Raw genomic sequence first — 26,299 nt, 5'->3', positions numbered from 1 at the left:
CTATGCCAGCTGCTAAGTTTGAGGACCTAGACAAGGATTCTGAAGCCAGTCTTGTCTCTGTGCAGTCCATTATCCCTGGATCCCATCAGCCCTCTTCAAGGTTCCTCACTGAAAAGAAATTGAGCATGCAAATACTCTTTTATCATAATCACCACATATCCACAGGGTAATTCATAAAAGTGCTGGAAATATATTGAAATTCAATATTGTTTTAGTCCAAATCAATATTAATAATTGTTTGCATTTTTAAAGTGCAATTTGCAATTGAAAAATGCACAAAGATCAACCAGTAGTTGCTAACACATCAAATTTTCCTATTAAAGGCATAGTCCCTTAACTTTAAAATGTTTCTCGTACAACAGAGGATGGCGCTGATCCATGAAAATGGTTATTTATTATTTACGTGCACAACATTAGAATTTGCTTCCATTATGCATGAGCTGAAAGGACAGTAACTTTTATTTTTAAGTTCTTGAGTTTTTTAATTAAACGTTTTATTTTTGAGATCATTTTAGAGTCACACACCGTTGTAAGAAAGAACACAGATAAATAATTGTGTGCACCCTTGATCCCATATCCCCCAATAGTAACATCTCCTACAACTATGGTACAGAACCACAGTGAGGATACTGACACTGACCTCGTCGGGATAGAGGACACTGTCATCACCACAAGAATCCCTCAGGTGGCCCTTTTACATGCTATAGAAATTCGTGGTTTTTTAAATGACACAAATGACTATAAATGCAGTGGAATCTCCATCATTAGCCCTGTTGAGATTTCTGCCTCAAAATGACATCTATCGTAAAGTGAGGCACTAGCCCCGGTGGGGGAGGGGGAGCTCCGTGTAGGGCTTTAAACATAGAACAGTGGTCACCTTAGTAGGGAGTGGCCGCAGGTGGAACTCGCCTCAGCCAGGCAGGCCTCGGGGGAGCATGGCTTCATGGATCAGAAAGAACCTGAGAACACAATTTCCAGTTTGACACTTGCATCAGGAGCCTTTGCTCCTTCTGCAAGTAACAGAGTTGTCTAAAAGGGAAACAGTGTGGCATCCATAGGGGCCCAGCAGAGACCTGGATTTGTGGCAAGGGAGTGAGAGAGGGATGTACTCCTCAGAGGGCCACCTGCTCTGCCTGAAAGTGGCCTCATGCCAGTGAAATTCACAAGGTGCCTTCCTGTTTTTCAGGACATTTGTCTCACACCAGAGTTGCAAGGAACATGGGAACTCATCTATAGTGGATATTTTGGATGCAGACTGATGCTGAGAATAGGAAAATCAAGTCTTGAGGGTCACACAGCTGATTGGAAGGGCAGCCAGGCCTAGAACCTGAGCTCCCCACTCCTAATGTGGTGTCCATCCCACAGCAGACACCCGGCTGCTTCATCAGTTTGCCCAGGGACATAAACCCAGCCCTCTCATGTCCTGGTCAACCGTGGGCATGAACTTTACATGGGCATGAACTTGACCACTCTGGTCTTCCTCGGCTCCTGGGCCCGTACCCAGGCACCTGTGGGATGAGTGAATGTAACGGGGAGAGAATGGTTTCTGCTCAGTGTCAACCTCCAGTTAGCTTTTTTATTTTTATTTTTTATTGTGATAAAATATACGCAATATAAAATTTCCTATTTTAACGACTTTGGAGTCCAGAGGAGCCAAGTACATTCATACTGTTGGACAACCATCACCACCATCCATCTCCAGAACTTTGTTCATTTTCCCCTGCTGAACCTCTGTACCCATTCATTAATAATTCCCCATTCCTGCCTCCCCCACAGTCCCTGGTAACTACTATTCTGCTTTCTGTCTCTGAATTTGACTACACGGAATCATACGGTACTTGTGCTATTGTGACTGGCTTGTTTCACATAGCGTAATGCCCTCCAGGTTCATGCATGTGGGAGCATGTGTTGCTTTCATTGACTTTGATCGACACATTTAAACTGTAATTTTGTTTGGGAGTATCCTAGCTTCATACTATATATGTGGGGATAATCCATATTATGGCATCTAAGTGACTATATTTTTGTGTGCATGTGTTACGTGTGTTAGTATATGAGTACATGTATGTATAGAGAGAGTCAAGATTTACCTCTACAAGTATATTAGTCTTCAAGCCCCATGATTTAAAATCTGTCCTCCCAACATGCGGGTACAAAAGCGGCACGCTGGTAGGGAGCGTGCTTTGAGTATTGGGAGCCGTCAGGTTCCATCCGGCTCCCTTGTGGAGCTCACTTCCTTGCCTCTTCTTGTCTCACAGGATTGGGCTATAGTTTGGACCTGACCCTAACCCAGACCTGATCAAAACAAACCCACAGCTCCCTGAAACATAAATGACCTTTTTAAAATTCCGGGTTCATGGAGTACCTCTCTCGCGATGGCCCAGACACCTCCGTCTATTGACTCGTGGGCATTCAACATGCAGCCACTGTTATCTATCACGTTCCCTGTGCCAGGCATTGTGCAGCAGTGCTGGGGATACAGAGATGGGGGGGCGACCCTGTGCCCAAGGACCCAAGAGTGTGACACAGGCGTGTGAATGCTGTCACACTGTGGGGGGAGGGCTGTCATCAAGGGACACACACTCATAAGGTATGGGGAGACTAACTCCCCATTCCAGACTCTGCCAGGGTAGGGATGGTAAGGACTCGGCTTCTCTACCTGCAGAATTACTGTCCCCTCCTCTGCCCCATGGGCACAAAATGCCATGAAAATGTAAGAGATGGTATTTATGGGGTGGTTCTACCCCTAACAGCAAACGAGGGCCTTGAGGCCTATGACGCCCTGACCAGGCTATTGGGACCACACTCCCTGCAGCTGTGTGTTTGCAGGCTTCCCGTTGTTAGCCTCTTTGTATAAGCAATGGTGGGAAGCTGGGCTGTGCGGACAAGGCGTTGGGGATGTTTGAGCCTCATGTACACCTCAGCCTCGATGTTAGCACTCCCTTTCTGCCCCCTGCGAGAAGCATGGAGGATTGAAGGGAATCCCTGCCTCATAATAGGGAGGCAGGTGGAGGGAGAGTTTCCTTCTCTAAGAGTAGAGTGCAAATTTGAGGGCCCAGCTATGGGGAGGCTGGGCCCTGGGCATTTCAGGACCCAGGTTAGCGCTCCCCCTTGTCAGCGGTGGGGCAGAAGCCACACCAAGCCTGCAACCCCGCCCTAAAGTCCCAGCACTTGCAGCCATTTGTCATCGTTGCAGAGCATTGCAACTTTATGCCTACGCATAAAAACTGGAGGGACTCGTCCCAGAGTTTGTTGCTGCTGCCGCTGCTGCTGCTGCTGTTAGAGCAGTTTTAATTAGCTGCAGGATTTTAATGATCTGAAATCAAGAAGAACCCCATCTCAGAAGTACAGCAGGAGCCGCACACACAGAAGAACTCGTCTGACAAAACAGATGGAGGTGGCATTCTCGGGGGACTGGGCTGTGTACTCCGTTTCAGCGAGGAGCACATGAGGTACTGAGGCCAGGAGGCTGAGGAGGGCAGCGGAGGTCAGCTCCAGCACCACCCCAGCGGAGGCAGGGCTGAGGTGCGACCGCTCTGCCACCAGGGTGAATGCTCGGTGCCGGATTCAAGGTGACGGCAGTGCCTGGCTCCATTCTCCTCAAGTTGCCATAGCAGCCTCTCTCCCGATGAGCAGCTTCTCCTGGAGCCCTCAGCCGGGAGGGAGGGACGTCATTGTTTGCTCCTGCCCTTGCGAAGAAGAGACTGACTGGACAGAGAACTTTCCCGGCCCAGGGTCCGCACACCGAATGGGTGCACCCATGGGCACGTGGCCGGACGTCTCCTGCTGCCTCCAGTGGGGTGTTGGGGTGGGTCCCCACAGCCAGAGAGGGTCCTCTGGGTGACGGGGGGAAGAGTCCAGGCCTTGGAGCAGCCGCAGCCAAGCGTGTCCTTGGAGCCGTCCGTTCGTCTGCCTGCCGGCCGGTCACCACTAGAGGTGCGTGTGTTTTGGCTGAATTCCCAAGTCCTTGCTTGTGCCCTGAAGTGAATTTCTGAAGAGACAAATTTTTTTAAATCAGATAAATAAGGAAATGGGAGGAATCCTTGGCCCTGCCCTATGTCCCAGGAGGTGTTTACAAGATTAATTGGATTTTAATTTTTCTTACAGTAAAAATTGGTGACGCTGTTCAGGTCTCAGGGAGAGAAGCAGCTGGGAGGAGTAGGAATTGTGATGAGGGCTGGACCTTCTGGAAACTCAATGGGCTGTTTATTTGTCTTGCTTTACCCCTCCCCACTCCACCCTCAGTTGTTTGAGTTTCCTTATTGTCTGTTGGTCTTGGAAGGGAGGCAGGGAGGAAAGGGAGGGGTTTCCACTTGTCATTGGAGCCGAGGGTGATACAGTGTGTGATGAGGATGCAACAGTCCCAGGTGGGAGCAGAGGCCTGTGGATGTGTTTATAGGGTCCCAGAGCAGCCCAGCCCCGCCTGTGACAGATTGTGGCATCCGCTCCCCAGGGAGAAGCTCGACCCCCAGGAGAAGGGGACAGCCTTTGGACCAGCATCTCCCCATTGCCTTGAAAATAACCTGTGGCTTTAAAGACAATCACCCTCAGGGGAACTATAAGGGATCAAATGTGCACACTCTCTGGAGTGTCTGGTGGTGGGGTGGTGACCTCCCATCGACCCCCCACCTTTAAAGGAAAGAGGTTCTTATCAATTCTATAATGTTGGCCCCTCCTGGGGCATTGAAGACCCAGCCAGACTGTGAACTAGTTACCCAGGAGGGGAGGCATGCAAACCTTTTGATTCCTTTTGCTCAGAGAAGGGAGTTTTGCTCAGAGAAGGGAGTTAGTGGGTCAGATGGTCTCCAGTGAGAGCAGACACTGACAAGAGGGTCCCGGGGGGTGGGGGTGAGGCTGGGGTCTGATGCGTAGGGGCTGGGCAGGGGAAGCCATGCACGGCTCTAACTCCAGCTCCCTAGGCACGGAGAGGGTCCTTGTCTTCTCTCTGGGGCCTCTGAAAAGAGAAATTCGAATGGCTGTCACTCCTGCCACAGTGAAGGTGCAGGTCTTGGGGCTGTGTCCTCTTCCCCCCACCAGATTTGGGGGCGGCGATGTGGTCCTCATCCTGGCTTCCAGGAGCATGGGCTGCTGGAGCCTGGCTCCGTGTGGTGGGTTGGTTTGGACAAGTTCAAAAACACATGAGAAGGGGCTCATAGCTGCAGGACGGGGAAAGTCTGTACTGGCTCGAATGATGACGATGTGACAGACTGCAGAGAAGAAGGGACTGGCCAGCCCTTCTGGAGTCACTTCTGCAGTGCCAGCTACTGTACAGACGATGCGATGATGATCACGTGGGCATCTGAGTCCCCTTTTTGCATCAGAGTCTTTGGGCTGAGGCTGTGTGGCACGTTGTTAACTGTTTTACCAGGCAGCTACGGGGCCTACCCATAAACATGCTGTCCTTTCATCCCTTCTTCTTCTCTGTTTCCCTCTCTCCCTCCTTATGAAATGTCCTGATGTCAGAGGTCACCCTCGATCAGGTTGGCCTCCTGGCCTCGTGTCTGACTCAGGAGGCCAGCGTGGCTGCAGAAAGTGTGTCAACTCCATGACCAGCGTCATCAGGGCCTCGTGGCGATTTCCTTACAGCCGGGGTCTTGCTGGGGACCATCAGTGGTGTGAGTGTGTGGGTGCTGGAGCGTGTGTGTGCGTGAATGTCAGCGTATGTGCATTTGCTCCAGAAAGGCCTGAATTGACTCCCCTGCGCCCCATCTGTCGGTCCTGTCCCCACTGCCTCAGTGTGTATAACGTCATCCCCACGCTGTTGACTCTTCTCCTTGACTTCCTGGGACACCCAAGGGTTAAGCCAACTGCTAGGGGTGGGGAGCAGAGCGAGAGCAGGAGAGACTAGCTCCATCTCCCCCTCAGTGGCTCACCCTTCCCCTGGACCTCAGGCCTGGCACCCGTGCGTCCTGCACGCAGTAGCTGGGAGACCACAGGGCATTGGGCATCCTTTGGGCAGTGTTGAGAGTGTCCTTGTTCTTCGACAGAGTCTGGGGCCTGCGCTGGCCCCTAGGACAGCCCATCCAAGTCAACCACGGAGGGGGAGGCCATGGCCCCACACGAGGGCTTCAAGGTCTGAGCCATTGAGGACATGTGGCTGCCCATTTTCACCCACTGCAAGGGGGAAGCAGGAAGCAGCAGTCTTTCTCTGAGGTGGGGGCCACTGCAGTGAAATAGGGGCCAGTCCCAGAGCCAGCTCCAAAAACAAAGCTGAGCCTGGATCAGCGCTACCTCCCAAACATGAAAGCCAGGAGGTCGTGGGAACCACCTGCTCAGCACGGCCCAGAGAGCCCAGCGTTCATGCGCGTTCCCCGTGTGTAGAGGCCTGGGGCAGGTTAATTAAAGTTAACTGAGTGAAAAAATAATTACAGAGACTGCAGAAGGGAGAAACACAAACCTGCAATTTAACACTCCTCCGCTTTCCTGAGAACAGTCCAGTCCTTGGGAATTTTTGTCTGGGCAGGGGAGGGAGGGGCTTCTCTTATTAGCACTTCCTGCCTCATGCCCCACAGGTTGGATGCAGAGGGACAATAGCTAGACTTCCTTCCCCAGTGCCTGGGTGCCAGGTCAGGATGGGTTCCCTGCACCTGTGGGAAACATCCCTGAGCCAAGCAGCTCATCTGGTTTGGGGCCTGACCAGCCTCCCACTTGTGGTCTCGGACGCTGCTGAGAGCTGGCCACCTGGCTCAGCCTCCCTTAGGCACTGCCCTGTGCCAAGATGGGGGAAGCCAGGGCTCCTTGGGTAGAAAGAGGGTGCTGCCCCTGGACCTGGGCTGGTAAGAACAGGTGAAAGTCAGAGGACAGAGTGACCCTCCTTTAAAAGGGAGGTCCTGGGATACCTGCCCACCTGTCATGGTCTCCTGTGTGGATCCCTCTTCAGCACGCATGCCACCCTACTTTGGGAACTGGCATCCTTCCTTCAGGCAGATGGCCTTGGGATGCCCCCATCTTGGACCTACAGCCTGACCCAACTGGGATCACAGGTTGATATTGGGGTATTTGAAATTTTTTCCCCTTCAGGAGGAACCAGGGTAAGGGCCAAGTCTCGTGGGCAAGCTCTGGGTCTGCAATGGCCAGAGCAGTAGGTGCCCATCTGCAGAAACGTTGGTGCCAGTCTCTGAGCCTAGGATCGGTCAGATGCAGATCTGACTGCCCTGCCACATGCCTGAGGCCCTCAGCATCGGGGACAACCATGATCTGGCCAGGGCTTCGGTTCCCACTAATGCGATTATCCAGTGGGGCCTTGATCCCGCCAGCCCGTCTATCAGTCTATCAGGGAGGGCCCGCTCTGGCTGGTGTCGGGGAGAGGCAGGCTTGGGGAGTCAGTCTGTCCCGGCCATCCTCTGGGCTTGGGAGGCTCCTTCTCAAAGCCTCCTGCTCTGTGGACACCCTTGTGGATACCCCAGCACCCCATAGAGGGGCCAGCGCAGAGGAAGATCCCAGGCCTTCTCTGTCCACCAGACCAGTGGCAAGTGACAAGGACCTGGTTTCCTGCCTGTACCTAGAACCTACAGTGGGTGCTTGTTTAGAGGCTCAGAGAGCCTGGGCAGTGCAGGGGGAGTGGCTCCCCCAGGCAGAGGCCAGAGTGTTCTCTCTCCATGGTTTTTCCGGGAGTGCCAATACAGAAGACACTGGAGGGAAGCTGGTATCCCAGTGACAGGTGGTAACTGGGCTTCCCTCAGCTTCCTTGGGCGTGAAACGGTGGACGGTACATACCTGAGTCAGTTCCAAAAGATGGAGGGATCAAGGGAATCACACTCAGTCCCGTGCAGTGACTGGTGCTTCAGCCCGCCGGCAGGCCCTGTGCCTCAGTGATGGACCATCTTTCTCCCCCTCTGCCCTGTAGACTGTGGCCTGATGGACGCCTGGTGTGGACGATGAGGGAAGAACTCGCCTCCCACACCCAGCAGGTGACCCTGGAGCAAGGCCCAGATGACCTTGCGTGTTGGAACGATGCGGCTGGCCTGCATGTTCTCATCCATCCTGCTGTTCGGAGCCGCAGGCCTCCTCCTCTTCATCAGTCTGCAGGACCCCACGGAGCTCATCCCCCAGCAGGTGCCAGGTGAGCCCTCACGCTCGGCCCCACCACCTGCCTGCCCCAGCTTTCCCACCCAAGGTGCCAGCCTCCATAGCTGCCCTGGTGCCAAGTCTGGGCCGAGACCCCAGGCAGGCAGAGGAGGGGTCTGGCCACCTCCTGGGGGGTATCAGTCTCTTATAGGAACACTGTGTCTGATGTCAGACCACTAGTCTTAGGGCTCTGACATCTGACCTCTGACCTCTGGCCTCTGGCCTCTGGCCTCTGGCCTCTAGCCTGTGCACTCCTTTTGGAAATGATGGCAAGCTGCTCATCTTTCAGCTGGTTGTTGCTTTTGATGAAACTCAGATTTAAGGAGGATTCTGCCACCTCTTGGGCCTCTTCCACTTGATATGGGACATCAGAGGGTGAATGATTTCTCCTTGAGTTCCCCTAAGTGGAATTCCATCTCTGCCCAGCGCTGCAGACCCCTCATATCCAGCCCCTCCAGCCTGGGCAGAGGAGGTTGGGGCACGTCCTGGCTTTGTGAGGCTGAGACTACTTCTGCTGGAGCCCCACCTGCTGCCTCCTAGCCTACCTGTCCCTGGTGACCTACTGGAGGGTCAACCCTCCCTGACTGGCCGAGGTCTGCTGGGGACAGGAGGATGGCAGAGAGGAGAGAGCAGGAAGGATGGTTCTGGAGCCTCAGGCAGATGGGAAGTGGAGAGGGGAGCTTGGACTAGGTGCCTGCTCCTGGGACACAGCCCCTGCCCCCGGGACACAGCCCCTGACCCCGAGGACACAGCAGGGTTGGAGGGTGGCAGGCACAGGGCCAAGGCCAGGGCTCACTCTGCTTTGCAGTGAAAGAAAAGCACTGCTGCCAGACCTGAGGACCAGCGTCTCTCAGCAGTGGTCCTGGGGGCCTTGTTGGGGGAGGTTCCATGAAGACACCACGTGCTCCAGGACATGGCCAATGTGAAGCATGAGTGGAGGCTGGGGGCTTAGGTAGGGGGTTCCTGCACCTCCCCTGCCAGCAGCACATAGCACAAGAGGGCAGAGCATGGCCTGGGGGCAGCTGGCCCTGGGAGAGGAGAGGGGCACAGGGTCCTCAGGTGTGTAGCCTCCCCTCAGCACTGACTGGCTTGCACTCTCAAAGTAGAGTGTGGGTGTGTAGGCAATAGATGGAAAGGCAGACAGAGCATGAGGAGCCCAGAACTAGGGCCCCAGGCCTGGCAGCTGCTACCAGAGGCCCTGGTAGGAGAGGCTAATGAGTTGCTTCTTTAATCACAGAGAGTCAGTGAGAGGCAGCCTTGGGCCCCAGGAGACAGCAGCCAGTCGTTGGTGCTGACTCATGCCTGGGCCGGACCTTCACAGACCGTGGCTGTCACAAGTGGGTCTGGCTGCTCCCGGCTTCTGAGGAAGCAAGGACGAGGGACCAAACTGGCTCCTCTGTGGGGACTTAACAGCCTCATGTGAGCCCTAGACTGGCCAGTGACACTGTCAGCAGAGTCGGGCCCTCTAAGGCAGTGTCGTAAGGACATACTGAAAATTGGCCTCGCCATTGTGTGTTATATGTGCAGAAGCAAGCTCCTGAAAGAGGGCCCTCAATCACAGCTTGGGGTAAACAGCACCCATGTATCTTTGGTGCGTATCTTGGTGTGTGTGTGTGGTTGGGGCACACGCGTGGGCAGAGGGTCCTTGCGGCCAGTGTCTGCGTTCTGTGGAACGAGCCTGAGAGAGAAGGCGTGAATGAGTGTGCCTATGACGTCCAGCTGGGAATACAGTCCAGCAGGTGCTGTATTCCTAGGTGGGGTTGTGTCTGGTGGCCACGGTACATGCCCTGCTGTGCTGCAGCCAGCTGGCAAAGCAGAGCCCTTGATCTTCATGTCTTCTGTGGGCAGTGGATTCTTGGCCTTCATGCCAGCCAGCATGGCCCTGCACAGCTGCCCCAGTGCACGCACATGTGAGATTTCTTGGGTGAAGTGGTGAGCAGGGAAGGGAGCATGGAGCCTCGGGCTGGCAGGGCCTGTAGGATGGAAGGAAGCTGAAGCCAGCGTCACCTGCCACCATGGACCGCTTGGGCCTGGTGGATGCAGGCAAGAAGCACACTTGGGCTTGCGCCGTGTTCTTCTGGCTGGCCATGGATCTTGACCACCCTCGCCATGTGCCAGGTGAGGGCAACCTTGACACTCTATGTAAATCACATCAAACAGAGTCATAAAACTTTAAATAATGCTTATGTTACTTTCCCTGAGCAAAGTGTTCCTGACACAGACTGTTTGTGTTGATTTGTTACTATTCATTTATTCTTTCCCTGTACTTCTCACAGCAGCCTAATTGTGATTCGGTACCAAGAAAGCAATATCAAAGTAATTTTCCACAACATTAGTTACAATTTTCTTCTGATCTTTCAAGTGAAACAATCCCATCCTGTTGGCTTCTCTGAGCATATAAACCTTGATTACATTTATCTGTTGGAAACCAGTACTTACAAAGTGTACGTATCCAGTTGCATGAGTGGGTGGCCCCAAAGGCCCCAGACACAAGCCTTCTCCCTGTGGATTTCTGCCCATGGGAGGTGCAGACGCAACAGGTTGCCCTGCCATCTGGATCAGGCAAGGCCACTGGGGGGACCCATCTACAGAGAAAATTCCACATCGTCTCTGTTTTTTCACAGCAGCAGAAAGTTCTCTGGGAACAGAGTCACTAACATCTGCTGTTGGTGGCACTGACCAAAGTGGGAGCGGGGCGGGGGTGGACAGGTGAAGATTTGGAAACAAGCTTGAGAAGGTGGGCTATTAGTTGCTTGTGGTTGCTGTGTCATTCAGCTTTCTCTCAGGCAGCTACCAGGTGTTAACAGCACCTGAACTTCTCAGCGCACTTCACCTGGCTCGTGTATTAGATGTAATCTCGTGGGGTTGCCAACTCTTGTAAATCAAGCCATATTTTCATAAACATTTGCATGTTTAAATCAAACCTTTTGAAACATGAATCACTGCCAATTAACCTACCTTCATTCTAAGATTAGATTTTCTTGCGTATCAGCGAATTCACCTATCCACCTACTTTCCCGTCCCCCATATTGCCAGGTCCTGGGGCTTCGGGAACCTTACTTCTTGACCCAGGAGACTAGAATTGCCCCTTCCCTAAGTAGAAGACTGGGAGAGCATGCTAGAACTGGGAATGACACATCCTGACATGCGGGTACTGGGGAGGCAGAAGGTAGACTCCACACTTGCGGCTGAGCAAACTGCATTTTTATGAGCTGCCTTTCTCTATGAACTTTTTATTATAGAGATTTTGAAACACAGACAGAAGGAGGTTAGAACAGTACAGTGAACCCCATGCACCTGTCACCCAGCACCCCCAACATGGTCAAGCTCGCCCCGTCCACAGCCCCAGCCACTTCCCTCCTTCGATTTTGAAGCATAGATTAGATAGAATATCAATTCAGCCATAAATATTCCAATGTATTTCTCAGTTTAAAAGATAAGAACTCTTTTTTTAAAATGTTCAACACTTTCTTAATATCACCAAATATCCAGCCACTGTTCACATGTCTCTTTGTCTCACAAATATTATAAATACCTTTATTTCCAGTTTATTGCATTCAGTATCTAGATAACGCCCACACATGCAGTTGGTGGGTGAGTCTTTAAATCTCTTCCATCTGTAAGGTTCCATCTCCAACTTCACTCTTGCTATTTATTGGAAGAAACTGGGTCACAAGTCCTGTAGAGTTTCTCACAATTGAGGTTTTTGCTGATTGTGTCTGTGTGGTGTAGCTCAACGTTGTCTTCTGTTCTTTGTATTCCCGACAAATTAAGTAAATTAGCAGTTCGATCAGCTATAGGTTTGGTTTTTTTCTTCTTTCTTGGGCCAGAATTTACGTGTGGTCCCATGTTCTTTCATCAGGAGGCATACATCTGCCGGGCTCTCTTCTGTGATGTCAGCCAGCCACCGTTGAGGACATTAGATCCATCCCTTCACCGGGGCCGCGCCAGGCGATGTTCTAATTTTATCATTCCTTCTTCTTTCTTTTAAGTGGAATGGATTTTGTTTTAATGGGGTGAAGCGAGTTGTTGTTAGTGACCCATGAAGCCAAAGTGAAAGGTGGATTGATTGGTTTGTTCATTGATTAAAAAAAAAAAAAAGTACGCAGTGCTGTGCAATCATCGATAACCGCTAATACCCTCTATATACTTCCAAAACATCAAATGGGAACCGCATACCATTGAGTTATCATTTCCCATTCTCTCCTTCACTGGGCCCTGGCAAACACTAACCTGGTTCCTATCTATGTAGATTTGCCTAATCTGGATGTCCTGTAAATGGAGTCATACCATGTGGCCTTTTGTGGCTAGCTTCTGTCACTTATCACGTTTTCAAGATTCATCCATCCGGTAGCCAGAATCACTTCTTGAAAAAAAAAAAAAAATGTGACTTTAGGATATAGATTCTGTTGCTAGCACACACTAAAGTTTGTGTTAATGTTTGGTTTTTGCAGAGTGAGTTTTCTGAAAGTGGGGCCACCTTACGTTTCATGGATATAACTCTGCTTTCCCAAAGCCATGGAATAGTAGGTGGCGGTGCTGGGGACGGGGGCTGGTCTGGGGTGTCGAGGCGGGAAGGCAGCCATGGTGATGGCAGAGGTCCCTGCAGAGGGGCCCCGAGTACGCACAAAGGGACTGGACAGCCCTGATGACACCTTGCTCCACAGCCAGCCCTCCCCAGGGCATTCCTTCCGGGGCACGAGGGCATCCAAGGATAGTAACCAACACCGATCAGGTATCTACCACATGCCAGGTCTTAATGCATGTAATTCTTGTAATCAGTGATTATTCCTATTACAGATGAGGTGCCAAGCTCTCCCTAGTGTGGATACACAGACAGCAACACTACTGACGGGAGCACACATTCTCAGGCACAATCACAAGCGCTTTACATGTATTCATTTAATGCTGTCAAAACCCCATGAATTACTGTCATGCGGGGGACCCTGCTCGCTGCGCCATTTGTCGTGCGGGAGACCCGGCGGGGTCTCCACTCCCGCTCCCCACACAAGAACGCAGGATATGGTGAGGCCAAAAAGGAACACCCACGGAGCCATAGGTAGGGGAGTCATACCACTATATTCTCTCTGGCGGCACTATACTCTCACTGGAGGCTGGATCCACACTGTCCGCAAACCGCCATCCACACTTGCCAGCCCAGCCGCCATCTTCTTGCTAGCCCCCATGTTTTCTCCTCTCTCTCTCCTCTTCCTCAAACCGCCATCTTTCTTCTCTCTCTCTCTCTCTAGCCACAGCAGTTATATTAGTGGCCAATGGCTCACTGGTTACAGCTGACGGCCAACTAGCCACAGCTGATGGCCATGCAATCACAGTTGGCCATTTACTACCTGAGCCAGCACCTGTCTATGTGAGGCCGAGAGCCTGGAAACTACTCTCTGGGGCTCCGCCCCACACTCCACCCCTACAGGCTCTCGCCTCACAATCTCGCGACAAGCGTCTTCCATGAGGGACCTGTGCGAGGAGCCTGGGGTGAATGCAATATCCTGGACACAGCCAGGCTCTCTGGGCACAGCCAGGGTTTCTCAGGGCACCACCAGTACTTCTGGGCACAGCCAGACTTCCTGGACTTCTTAGGGTACCACCTGTCTTCCCGGACACAGCCAGGGTTTCTCAGGGCACCACCAGTACTCCTGGGCACTGCCAGACTTCCTGGACTTCTTAGGGTACCACCTGTCTTCCCGGACACAGCCAGGGTTTCTCAGGGCACCACCAGTACTCCTGGGCACTGCCAGACTTCCTGGACTTCTTAGGGTACCACCTGTCTTCCCGGACACAGCCAGGGTTTCTCAGGGCACCACCAGTACTCCTGGGCACAGCCAGACTTCCTGGACTTCTTAGGGTACCACCTGTCTTCCCGGACACAGCCAGGGTTTCTCAGGGCACCACCAGTACTCCTGGGCACTGCCAGACTTCCTGGACTTCTTAGGGTACCACCTGTCTTCCCGGACACAGCCAGGGTTTCTCAGGGCACCACCAGTACTCCTGGGCACAGCCAGACTTCCTGGACTTCTTAGGGTACCACTAGTTTCCCCGGGCACAGCTAGGATTTCTCAGGGCACTGCCACTCTCTCTGGGCACAGCACACTTCCTGGACACAGCCAGGGCTCTCAGGGCACTGCCACAGCCACACTTCCTGGACACAGCCAGGGCTCTCAGGGCACTGCCACTCTCTCTGGGAACAGCCCGACTTCCTGGGCACAGCCAGGGTATCTTCAGGGCTCAGCCAGACTTCCTGGACTCAGCCAGGGCTCTCAGGGCACTGCCACTCTCTGTGGGCACAGCCACACTTCCTGGACACAGCCAGGGCTCTCAGGACACTGCCACTCTCTGTGGGCACAGCCACACTTCCTGGACACAGCCAGGGCTCTCAGGACACTGCCACTCTCTCTGGGCCTCTCGGGGTACCCTGCTGGAACAATAGCGACTCACAATCAAGGTGCTTACATATTCTCAGTGGTGGCCAGTCAAGAGACAAAAGCAAATATCCCCCAGTTCCACTAACAACAGTTCCCAAACAAACAGTCAAGCGGTCCATTAAATTAGGGATGGAAGGCAATTCCCCATAGTCCATAGTCATTCGCCAGGACTGTCCTGGGGGTGAGGGACGACCTTGACCTCACCCTCATCTCCCACGGAGGACTCAGCAAGCGTTACCTCCTGGGACTGTAAGTCCTGCATCCGGGCTGCCTGAGCAGGAACTTCCCTGGCCCACAGGGCTGCAACGACCTTCGCTTTCTCCGGCCTGTGCTGGTTGGGGAACCGTCCACATCTTTCCACCTCTCCACGGGGCTCCATCTCTCCAGCAGCTGCATGGCTTTTCCTGTGCTGGTGGGAGAACCGTCCACGTCCTCCCACCCCTCCACGGGGGTCCAGCTCTCCGGCAGCTGCTCCTCCTGGTCTTCCTCAGACTGGGTGTTCATACGCACAAACTGCTCCACCGTCCTTTGGAGAGCTTTGGCCGGCACCAGACCCTGCTCGCTGCGCCATTTGTCATGCGGGGGACCCTGCTCGCTGCGCCATTTGTCATGCGGGGGACCCTGCTCACTGCGCCATTTGTCATGCGGGGGACCCTGCTCGCTGCGCCATTTGTCGTGCGGGAGACCCGGCGGGGTCTCCACTCCCGCTCCCCACACAAGAACGCAGGATATGGTGAGGCCAAAAAGGAACACCCACGGAGCCATAGGTAGGGGAGTCATACCACTATATTCTCTCTGGCGGCACTATACTCTCACTGGAGGCTGGATCCACACTGTCCGCAAACCGCCATCCACACTTGCCAGCCCAGCCGCCATCTTCTTGCTAGCCCCCATGCTTTCTCTTTCCTTCTTCTCTCTCTCCCTCTTCCCTCAAACCGCCATCTTTCTTCTCTCTCTCTCTCTCTCTGGCGTAGCCACAGCAGTTATATTAGTGGCCAATGGCTCACTGGTTACAGCTGACGGCCAACTAGCCACAGCTGATGGCCATCCAATCACAGTTAATGGCCATTTACTACCTGAGCCAGCACCTGTCTATGTGAGGTCGAGAGCCTGGAAACTACTCTCTGGGGCTCCGCCCCCACACTCCACCCCTACAGGCTCTCGCCTCACAATCTACGCGACAAGCGTCTTCCGCGAGGGGACCTGTGCGAGGAGCCTGGGGGTGAATGCAATATCCTGGACACAGCCAGGCTCTCTGGGCACAGCCAGGGTTTCTCAGGGCACCACCAGTGCTTCTGGGCACAGCCAGACTTCCTGGACTTCTTAGGGTACCACCTGTCTTCCCGGACACAGCCAGGGTTTCTCAGGGCACCACCAGTACTCCTGGGCACAGCCAGACTTCCTGGACTTCTTAGGGTACCACCTGTCTTCCCGGACACAGCCAGGGTTTCTCAGGGCACCACCAGTACTCCTGGGCACAGCCAGACTTCCTGGACTTCTTAGGGTACCACCTGTCTTCCCGGACACAGCCAGGGTTTCTCAGGGCACCACCAGTACTCCTGGGCACAGCCAGACTTCCTGGACTTCTTAGGGCACCCACTGTGAGCCCCATCTCTGCAGTGGGAGTTGATCTGCCCCCACCCTCTCTCACCTGAGACTAGGCCATTCTGAGTGGCAGCAGTGACCACTTGGCCTCTGTTTCCTTGATGTGGCCTCGATTTTCTGGGTCCCTCCACCCTCTTGCAGGTGAAGAGAACATTTCCCCTCCTTTCTGCAGAAGATGCCCTGGGGGTCTCCTGCCAGAGCCTCTCTTCCCTTTGATACGTTAAAATATGCTAAATGAAAAATAATGAGCATGTAGGAACTAATAACAGGAATCACCTAATTAAATTAGGAAACAGACATCATAGCACTGTAATCTGAAAATTTGTATTAATAGAAAATGGTCCCAGAATTGTTGTGCTAAAGGTTCCTAGGGGTGGAGAAATTAAGAGCAGAACAGAATACTGGGACAATCGTTTCCAATAAGAGCAAGACTTATGTTTTAAAGGAACTAAAATAAAATGCTAAAAATAGAAGACGGCATCATTGCATAGATCTAATGAAATAATGGACATAAATGGCTTGGAAAGCCACAGAGCTCCACACACGTGTATGACGATAACTTTTAAAATGAGACAATGCAATTAGCTTTAGTGTGCATGAAACGTAGTACCATTTATCGTTTATTGGTGCCTGGCACTGCCCCAGTGCCTTCATTTCATCTCCCTTCACCCTGTGAGACAGGCATCGTCCTCAGCTTAGACTCAGAGAGGTTAAGTCAGATGCCCAAAATCCTGCAGCCAGAGTGGTCCAAGCCAGGATTCGAACCCAGATTTACCTGATTGCAACGCCCTTGCTTGGCTCGTTCTGCTCTCCTTGCTACTGGTTCATGTCGTGGTCAATCCATTTCTTGTATTTTCTGTTTTTCTACCGTTTCCTCAAAGGGCGTTTCTTGCCAACACCCAGCAGATTTTGGCGGCAGCCCGCCTCCCTAACCCCAGCCACAAGGCTGCTCTGGTGTCATGGTTAATGAAGTTCATACAAAGACACCTTCTGAAATTACAGTGCAGCTGGAAAACTGGGTCTCCCATTGTGTCCGGGCCTGGGCCGGGGCCGAGCAGGGCCGGAGCTTCCGATGCTCACGCCAGCTCCTGGAAAGCCCAGTTTCAGGATGTCTCCACAGCAGCCGATTGTTCCCCGAGCCCTCCCACTCAGCAGGTAAATCAGGCTCTGTTCACCTGAGACATGCGTCATGACTCAGCGGGCCCAGAACGGGACTCGGGTGTGAGCTGACCCCTTTCCCACTCTGCTGGACCGGAATGAATTAGAGGGACCCAGAGAGGAGGAAGAGATCGAGATCTGTGTGTGAGATGCTCCAGAATTACATCTGATCTGGGACGCAGTGACTGTGGCTAGGCTGGCATCGAGCCCAGTGTTGGGTGGTGTCCCACACCTGTGCCTGACACCTCCCCCACCTCTGTGCCCATTCACTGCCCAGGCAGCTTCATAAGGGTCACCTGACATCAGAACCAAACCCCCTACTCAGCCCAGACCTGCCAGGGAGAGAAGGAAGGCTGGGCGAGACTGCAATCGCAAAGCGGTGCAGGGTTCCGAGGGGTGGCCCCTTCCGCCTGGCTTGCCTCCCCACTCAGCCCCACTTAGCCTGTAGTGTCAGAGCTGTGGGAGGAGGACGGGGAGTGGTGGACTCAGGACGCACAGTGCATTGGGAGACCGCACCCACTGCCAGCATGGAGAAGGGGCGGTGGGGTCCTAACACAGACTCCTCAAGGCCCCACTCACGTCCCCGAAGCCCGAAGTTGCTAGCATGGGCATTGGAGGATGGTTCTGTGCCAGAACAAGGTCCAAGGACAGGGCTATTGCTATGGTTCCTGTCCTTTCTCCATGGCTACTGGGTGGTTCTTGATTTTTTAAACCCTGAAAAGGTCATGGTGGTAGTTATGACAACGGAAGCATTGAAGGGCTGGTTCTGGAGGCTGATGCACCATCCGTGGTGCAGTGGGCCCATCGGGGACACCCCGGATGTGGGCTGAGGCCCTCGGGCCTCCACTGCGGCCCGTCCTGTTTACGGTGACACCTTTCATGTGGCTTTAGGGTCAGTATGGGTCTTCTCCTTCCTGAAAGATTTGAGAGAAGTTGGGAGTTCAGGCAGATCCCATCTAAACCAGAAGCTCACCATTACATAGCTGCTGATGTTTTCATTATAAAGGATTTGGGGCTCTGCAGTATTAATTTGAATTATGGTGGAATTTATTCAGAAATTTTTACTTACATGGGAAAAATAGCCTAACGTAAATGGGTTGCATTGTTCCCGACAGCTGCTGCTCGGGAGCCCCTGCACAGGTAGCTTCTGACAGACGGGTGAGGAGCACTTGGGGGTCTTCCCATTCTCACAGCCTGGGGTCCAGGCAGGAAGTTGGGGGCTGTCTCTCACCAAGCCCAAAGGCCTGGCCATGGCATTTTCCGGCCCTCAGAAGTCCTAAAGACTACCTACAGAGGAGGCTGGTCCCCATCCAAGCGCCCCTCGTCCCCCAGCTTGGTTGTCTCCAAAGCAGGTCAGGGTCCCTGGCTAGTGGCCTTAGAGGGTCCAGTCCCTGCACAGTGGTTCTCACAGCCCAACCTGGGTTGGATTGAGGGGGTGATCTGTGAACCCCTCGCCACATTTTGGTTGTGTATCTGAATGTGCTTTGTCCTGTGAAAGGCAGCCTGGAAAGAGTCTGGGACTCCCACCCCACCCTCCTCAAAAAGCTACGACCTTTGCCCTCAGGGCCAGGGCCCTGCCCTGGAGGAAGAGAGATGGAGGAAAGAAGGGATGATGTCAGTGAAAACTGTATGGGACTTCCAGGTCCGTCAGAAAATGTATACTAAGCGCAGAGCTGCCTGGGGAGGGGAGACCACAGGAAACAGAGTTGGGAGGGAGGGGAAGTGGACAGACATCTCCTGGGTGGGCTGCTGCTCAGCTCCAGCCAAGAGTTCCGTGTGGGGTGCCAGCCCAAGGGGGACAGATCCTCCTTTTTATTTTGTTTTTCAATGAAGCTAGGAATCTGTAACATATATTTATGTGAATTTTCCTGATTTTTAAGCGGCAGCTCAAATTTTAGAAGGTGTTTTCAGAGTCGGACAATAAGTCACACTTGACACCTACTGTTGCTTGGATGGGCTGGAAGGAAAGTGTCTGTCCCATGTCCCAAACCTCCCTCAGGTCTTCAGATCCCAAACACATAGGGTCTTATTAGTTACTCCAAGCTGGGGATGCCGCAGTCTGAGACGCATAGTATTGGAGGGTCAGCCTGGGGCCCGCACGTCACGGCCACGCAGATGTCTGGGGGTGTGCTTTATTCCTGTGTATTGCAGACATGTTCTGATGTGTGCACACATGTGTGTGCTGGTGAAGGGGCGGGGACCTCTCTGAATGTGTGTGCGTGTCTGGCTCCCATCCACAATCGTGTGTACGTGTGTGTGTGTGTGTGTGTGTGTGTGTGTGTGTGTGTGCGCGCCTTGGGCTTGCAGCTCACACGGGAAATACTTCCCACCGAAGTTTGGGGCTGGTTGTCCTGAGTGCACGCTGACATTTTCACCTGCCACGAGCAGGCGTGAGACACGCAGTCAGGGCCCAGGCTGGGGCAGGTGACTTCAGCCACAAAAGTGGGTGAGGAATTGCCATTCTAACGCGAACTTGGCAAAACCAGTTATTGTAACCCGCTAAGTGCCCTGGGCAGACCAAATAATGAAATCACATTCATAATATTTCAGCTACTCGAGTTAGTTCCTTCCCAGAACCCAGCCAGAAGGAGCAGCAGTAATTAAAGGATTTTCTGGGCTTCAACTAAGTCTGCTCTTCAAGCAGGTACCATATGTAGGGCTTGCAAAACACGAGTATGTGTGGGCCTCGTCCCTTCCGAAGCAATGGGAGAGACAGTCCGTGAGAGAAGTGAGACTACAGGCCAGGAGGAAGGGGGTTCTTACTGTTGCGGCACTTTTCCATTTACACTCATTTATTTCAGAAGTGAGCTCCCGCCTAGCCGGGGACACCCAAATTCTGCAGAGAATGGGGTCATGAGGTCCCTGTTCTAGTGGAACTCACAGTGAGTGGGGTGATGGGGGATTCCTGGTGTCCGCCCTCACTCCTTTCCAAGCAGGCGTTTCAGCACTGTTTCCAGGAGCTCCTGATGTTTGGAACTGCCTCCTTCTTCCACTCTGTGGCCTGGTAAATTAGGGTCTGAGGCTGAGACCGTGCTGGGACTTCCTGCTGATCAGAGAAAGAGAAAGGAAGGGCATTGGCATGGCTTGGTCTCCATCGGACCATTCCTGTGTCCTAAAGAGGGGAGTGAAGGAGCCAGGTCCCAGAGCAGGAATCAGTTGGAGCTCACACCCAGGTCAGGACATCCCTCCACCAAACCTGTTTTTCATGTCTTCCATTTGCTTCACTAAGGGGAATACACAGCCCTTCTCAGGGAGCAGAAAATGCCAGAATCTCACGAGAGCAAATGCCAACAGTGTGGCCTTGGCAGTGTGGGTGACTGAGCTGATGTGTCCTCCTGACCTGGGTAACATGGAACCTAAAACATCTTTAAAACTCAGGAAGGAGAAGTCCCAGGAGCCAGAAAATGAGAGGAATGAGAGGGAAGCTGTGAACTCCAGGGAATGCCTGCCATGGGGCTGAGGGCTCGGGCTTATTTTAAAAAACAGCTTTAGTCGGGTGAAATTTACATGCCATAACATTCACCTATTTTAAGTGTACAGAGCTGTGCAACCATACCCACAATCCAATTTTAGGATATTTCATTGCCCCCCAAAAATCTCTCATGCCCATTTGCAGTCACTCCTTGTTGCTCTGGCAACCACTAACCTACGTTCTGTCTTTATAGATTTATTTTTTTCTGAACACTTCCCATAAGTGTTATCATACAGTATGTAGTCTTTTACATCTGGCTTCTTTCACTTAGCGTAATGTTTTAGATTCGTCATGTTGTAGCTTGTGTTATTAGTTCATTCCTCTTTATTGCTGAATAATATTCCATTACATGGAACTTTGGTTTGTTCACCAGTTGATGGATATTTGGATTGTTTATACTTTTTTGGCGATTATGACTAAAACTGCTATGAACATTCACAGGCAAGTCTTTGTGTGAACATATGTTTTCATTTCTCTTGGACAGACACTTAGGTTGTATAGTAAATTTATGCTGAATTTTTAAAGAAACTGCCAAATTGTTGCCAAAATGGCTGCACCATTTGCATTCCTACCAGCAATGGATGAGGGCTCCAATTTTTCCCCATTCTCATCAACACTTGTTATAATCTGCCTTTTTAATTATAGCCATTCTAGTGGGTATGAAGTGGTATCTCATTGTGGTTTTAATTTGCATTTCTCTAATGACACCTGATATTGAGCATATTTTTAGGTGCTTATTAACCATTCAAATATCTTCTTTAGTAAAATAATCTATTCAAATCTTTTGCTCATCTTTTAGATTGTTATTTGTCTTTTTATTGAGTTGTTATTCTTTATTTTCTAGATACAAGTACTTATTAGATTTGCAAACAATTTCTTCCATCTGTGGTTTGTCTTTTCGTTTTCTTAATGGTGTCTTTGAAGTGCAAAAGATTTTGAAGTACTGTTCATCTTTTTTTTTTTCTTTTATGGATCATGCTTTTGGTGTTGTAGCTAAGAAATCTTTGCCTAACCTAAAGTCATAAAGATTTTCTCCTGTGTTTTCCTCAATGTTTTATATTTTTAGCCCTGGTATGTCGCTGATCCATTTTGAGTTAATTTTTGTGCTTTGTGTGAGATAATGGTCTAACTTCATCTTTTTGCATGTGAATATCCAATTGTCTCAGCACGACTTATTGAAGATAGATCATCTTTTCCTCCATTGAATTGCCTTGGCACTTTGGTCAAAAATGAATCGGCCATAAATATAAGGGTTGATTTCCGGTGTCTCAATTCTATTGTATTGATCTATATGTCGACCCTTACACCAATAGTACAATATCGTAAAGTTTATAATAAGTTATAAAATCAGGAAGTGTAAGTCCTCCAGCTTCGTTCTTCTTTTTCAAGATCACTTTGACTACTCTGGGCCTTTATAAAACCATGTACATTTTTATGTAAATTTTAGGACTAGTCAATTTCTGCCAACAAAAACCCTGTTGGGATTTTGATAGGCATTGCATTGAACCTAACAATCAACTTGGGAAGAATTACACTCTTAACAATATTGAGTCTTCCAATCCATGAACATGGAATGCCTGTCCATTTATTTAGATCTTCTTTAGTTCTTCTTCCCAATATTTTGTAGCTTTCAATATACAAGTCTCACCCTTCTTTTGTTAAATTTATTCCTAAGTCCTATTCCTAGCTTTTTGATGCTATAGTGAATGGGATTGCTTTGTTAATTTTACTTCTGGGTCGTGCATCACTAATATATGGAAATACAGTTGATTTTTCTATTAATATATTGATCTTGTATCCTGTGACTTGGTTAATTCTAGTAGTTCTTTTTATGAGTTCCCTAGGATTTGTTTTAAATACAGGGTTATGTTGTCTGCAAATGAAGATTTGTTTTAAATACAGGGTTATGTTGTCTGCAAATGAAGAGAGTTTTATTTCCTGTCTGATATGAATGCCTCTTTTTTTTCCCTTTCCTGATTGCACTGGCTAGAACTTCTAGTACAAAATGAAGCAGAATTATTGAGTTTCAATCTTTGGGGGAAACATCCCATCTTTCACCATTAAGTATAATGGTAGCTATAGGATGACCTTTACCATTTGAGGAAGTTTCCTTCTATTGCTAGTTTGTTGACAAAAAAAAATTTTTAACCATAAATGGGTGTCGGATTATGTCAAATGCTTGTTCTACATCTATTGAGATGTTTGTGTGGTTTTATCCTTTATTCTGTAAATATGGTGCATTGCATAAATAAATCAACCTTGCATTCTTGAGATAAATCCCACTTGGTCATGGTGTATGGTCCTTTTTATATGTTGCTGGATTCAATTTGCTAGGATTGTATCATGGAATATTTTGAGAGATAGTTGTTTATAGTTTTCTTGAGATGTTTTTATTTGGCTTTGGTATCAGATTAATGTAAGTCTCAGAATGAGTTGGTAAGTGTTTCCTCCTCCTCTAATTCTGAAAGAGTTTGTGAAGGATTGGCAGTATTTCTTCTTCACATGTTTAGTAGAATTCTCCAGTGAAGGCATCTGGAGCTAGATTTTTCTTTGTGGGAAGATTTTTTAAATTACTGATTTAATTTCTTTACTATAGGTCTATTCAAATTTTCTATTTCTTCCTGAGTCAGCTTCAGTAATTTATGTCTTACTAGGGCTTTGTTTATTCCATTTGAGTTGTTTCATTTTTTAGCATTAAGATGTTGATAATATTTCCTTATATTCGTTAGTGATGTTCCCTCTTTTATTCCTGATTTTAGTATTGTATTCTTTCTTTTTTCCTTAAGTCTAGTTAAAAGTTTGTTAATTTTTTGTTGATCTTTTCAAATAACCAACTTTTGGTTTCATTGCTTTTGTCTTGTTTTTTTGTTTTGTTTTGTTTTTCTGTTTCATTGATTTTTACTCTAATATTTATTATTTCCTTATTTTTGATTGCTTTGAGTTTAGTTTGTCTTTGTCTAGTTTCTTAAGGTAGTAGCTTAGGTTACTGATTTGAGATCCTTCTTTTCTAATACAGACATTATAGCTATAAATTTCCCTCTCAAGCACTGCTTTATCTGTTGTTTACTTTAGTTATCTCATTTCCCAGATCTCCCTTTAAACTTTGTCCGGTCTGTTGGTCTATTGCTTTCCCCAACCTGTATCACAACTTCAGGCTAGCTGAGATTTTAGAATTATTATTTTCAACAGCATTCCTGGGCATAGAATTTTTCAACCAGTCTTCATGGCTTGCTCCACCTTGGTAGAACTTCAACCACTAGCAAACTCGGTGGGGTTGTTGGAAGTAGCCCCAGGCTAAAATACCATAAGCTTACACTCTTCTTTCTGAGGTTCAGTAGATTTTCTTGAAAAAAAAATTGCTTCTTAAATATGTTGTATACTTTTAGTCAATTTCCAGAGTTCTTAAATTGGGATTTTATTTTATTATTATTCCAGTTTTGTCATTTCTTTGGGGGAAGAAATTTGCACGATCCTCACTCAGCCATTCCAGAGGCTCTGCCTCCAGGACTGGGGTCTAACATCGCCTCTGGCCTGACCCAGCTGCTGAGCTGGAGAGCAACTTCTCTGTAAACAGTGCCCGTAGAAGGCATCAAACCTCTGCCCATTGGCCCAGTTTGCCTGAGACAGTCCCAGTTTACACTGTGGCCTGGTATAATTATTATCAGTGCCTCCCTCACTCTCTGAAGTGGCTTTATTTTTATGATAAATCATTGTACTCCCATAAGAAGAAAATTTAACCAGAAAGAATGAGATACAAGAAATAATGGTAAGGAAATAAATTGTAGGCATGTAGATAAATATAAACAGGTACTTACGTTAAAAATAGTAAACAACACCAATTTTATGGAGGGTTAGGAACTGCAATAACATGGAAGTTTAGATGGAAATAGTAGCTGGAGGTAAGAATTCTAAGATCTTTATCTTATTAAGGAGGAAACTAGGGATAGTACTAAACTTGGGCCTTTATTTTAAAATAAAGCTCACATTTGGAAGTATAATGCTTATCTTCTGAGCCTCTACACTGGCGCCTCTCAGTGTAGCCCCTCTCCTAGAGACGGGCACCTGTTTAATCACCTCCTAGTCACCTCATTGGTAAGCGAGACTCCCCCCTATAATGATGGTAGTGGCCAACACTCAACACTGGACAGATGAACTCAACAGCAGTGGATTAGTCCCAGGTACTCACAGCCCTGGGGAGGCAGACACCACGTGCCATGCAAGGTCACACGGAAAGTGAACAAGCAGGGGCTGTGGAGGCAGGCTCGTAGTACCAAGGGGGTGGGGTCACCCTGGGTCTTGCAGGAAGGTGTTATTGGCTTGTTTGAATACGTGCATGGGCTGGTCAGTGGACAGCAGCCAGGCATCAGCTATGAAGCCCTAAGTTCTCATTGGGGTTTCTGCCATAGGTAACCCCAGCCTCACCTGGCACAGGCCCCTCTATCCCTAATCCACTGCTACCATTTCAAGAACCAGTGTAGTTCGGTGGGTGGGTGAAGTGAGGTTCAACTTGCCACGTGCAGCTTCTTCTAGACCACTGTGGTCTGTGGAGGTGCCACATTTTCCAGCATCTGCTCTCCCAGTGGAGGAATGAGAGCGAATTGGTCACCGCTGGCAGGCACTGTTGCTTGGAGATGCCTTGGTATACTAGGTCAGCAGTAGTGGTGTGGCAGGCCCCCACCTCAGCTGTCTTTGAGGCGCTCTCTCAATTGCCACTGTGGCACGGGCAGTTGTGTTTGCAAAGCACCGGACTCTCCTCCCAGTGTCCCTCCCCAGGGTCGCCATTCCTCAAGTCGTGGAGCTATCAGGCAAGACTCAGGCATTTCATTGTTGCTGGAGAGGCTGGGATTGGGGTTTTGAACCTGCCATCTTTTGAGCTGCAGTGTCCCGGACAGAGCCTGGCTGAGGAGTGCAGGGCTGGGTGAGAGCCACCACAGAAGTACAAGTCCAATGCCACGGCTTCCATGGATGGGGCAGCAGCTACTTAGAATAACAGTTCTTTAAGTGTTAAAAGCCTGATGTTCAGGCCCCACCCCAGACCAATTAAATCCGCATCTCTAGGAGAGGGACTCAGGCAGCAGTTTTCAAAGCTCCACTGGTTCAGAATAGTGCTTCTTAGACTTTAACACAACTACACATCACTCGGACAACCTGTTAAAATGAAGATTCTGATCCAAAGCTGTGTCACCTTCTCCTACATACCCACGTCTCTCTAGAAGACTCACTCAGGATGCTTGCTCTGCTGTTTTCATGTTTGCCCTGTTGCCATCTGAGCTGCCCCCTTTCCTCCCACCAGTGAAGACCTCTAGCCCTGGCCTTTGAACAAGTCACCCCTTTACCCTGCACCCTGGCTCTCCCTTTCCCCATTCACCCAGGGCTACTATTGAGTCAAGGCCACGGCTGTGCTGTGAATGGCTTGAAGCTCCTAATCCGATGTCTGGCGGTGCCATCCCCGGCCTTGTCCCCAGTGTGATCTGAGCCTGCAGGAGCTTGGACCCTGGCCCCCATTCCCAGGCGTGAGTAACGGGGATCTTGGCTAGGCTGCGGCAACTTCTCCTAAAAA

At 50.2% G+C, this 26,299-nt stretch overlaps 1 protein-coding gene across 2 annotated transcripts in view; it reads left to right on the top strand.

Moving 5' to 3' along the window:
• CHST8 (carbohydrate sulfotransferase 8) overlaps nucleotides 1–26,299 on the top strand; it is a 116,228-nt gene that overhangs the window by 48,449 nt on the left and 41,480 nt on the right. The window contains exons 1-2 of one of the 2 annotated variants that reach the window (XM_019742760.2): nucleotides 3,257–3,936; nucleotides 7,847–8,062. In XM_019742760.2, the coding sequence (XP_019598319.2) occupies nucleotides 7,933–8,062 (130 nt within the window). In that variant the 5' untranslated portion in view covers nucleotides 3,257–3,936; nucleotides 7,847–7,932. Of the gene's footprint in view, nucleotides 1–3,256; nucleotides 3,937–7,846; nucleotides 8,063–26,299 lie in introns of those variants that run through there. The other variant, XM_019742759.2, reaches the window with a different exon arrangement.

The sequence above is a fragment of the Rhinolophus sinicus genome, linkage group LG11 (genome assembly GCF_036562045.2).
Source record: "Rhinolophus sinicus isolate RSC01 linkage group LG11, ASM3656204v1, whole genome shotgun sequence".
Taxonomy (NCBI): domain Eukaryota; kingdom Metazoa; phylum Chordata; class Mammalia; order Chiroptera; family Rhinolophidae; genus Rhinolophus; species Rhinolophus sinicus.
Note: the sequence above shows the minus strand (reverse complement) of the source record. Positions and strands in the feature narration are given on the sequence as shown.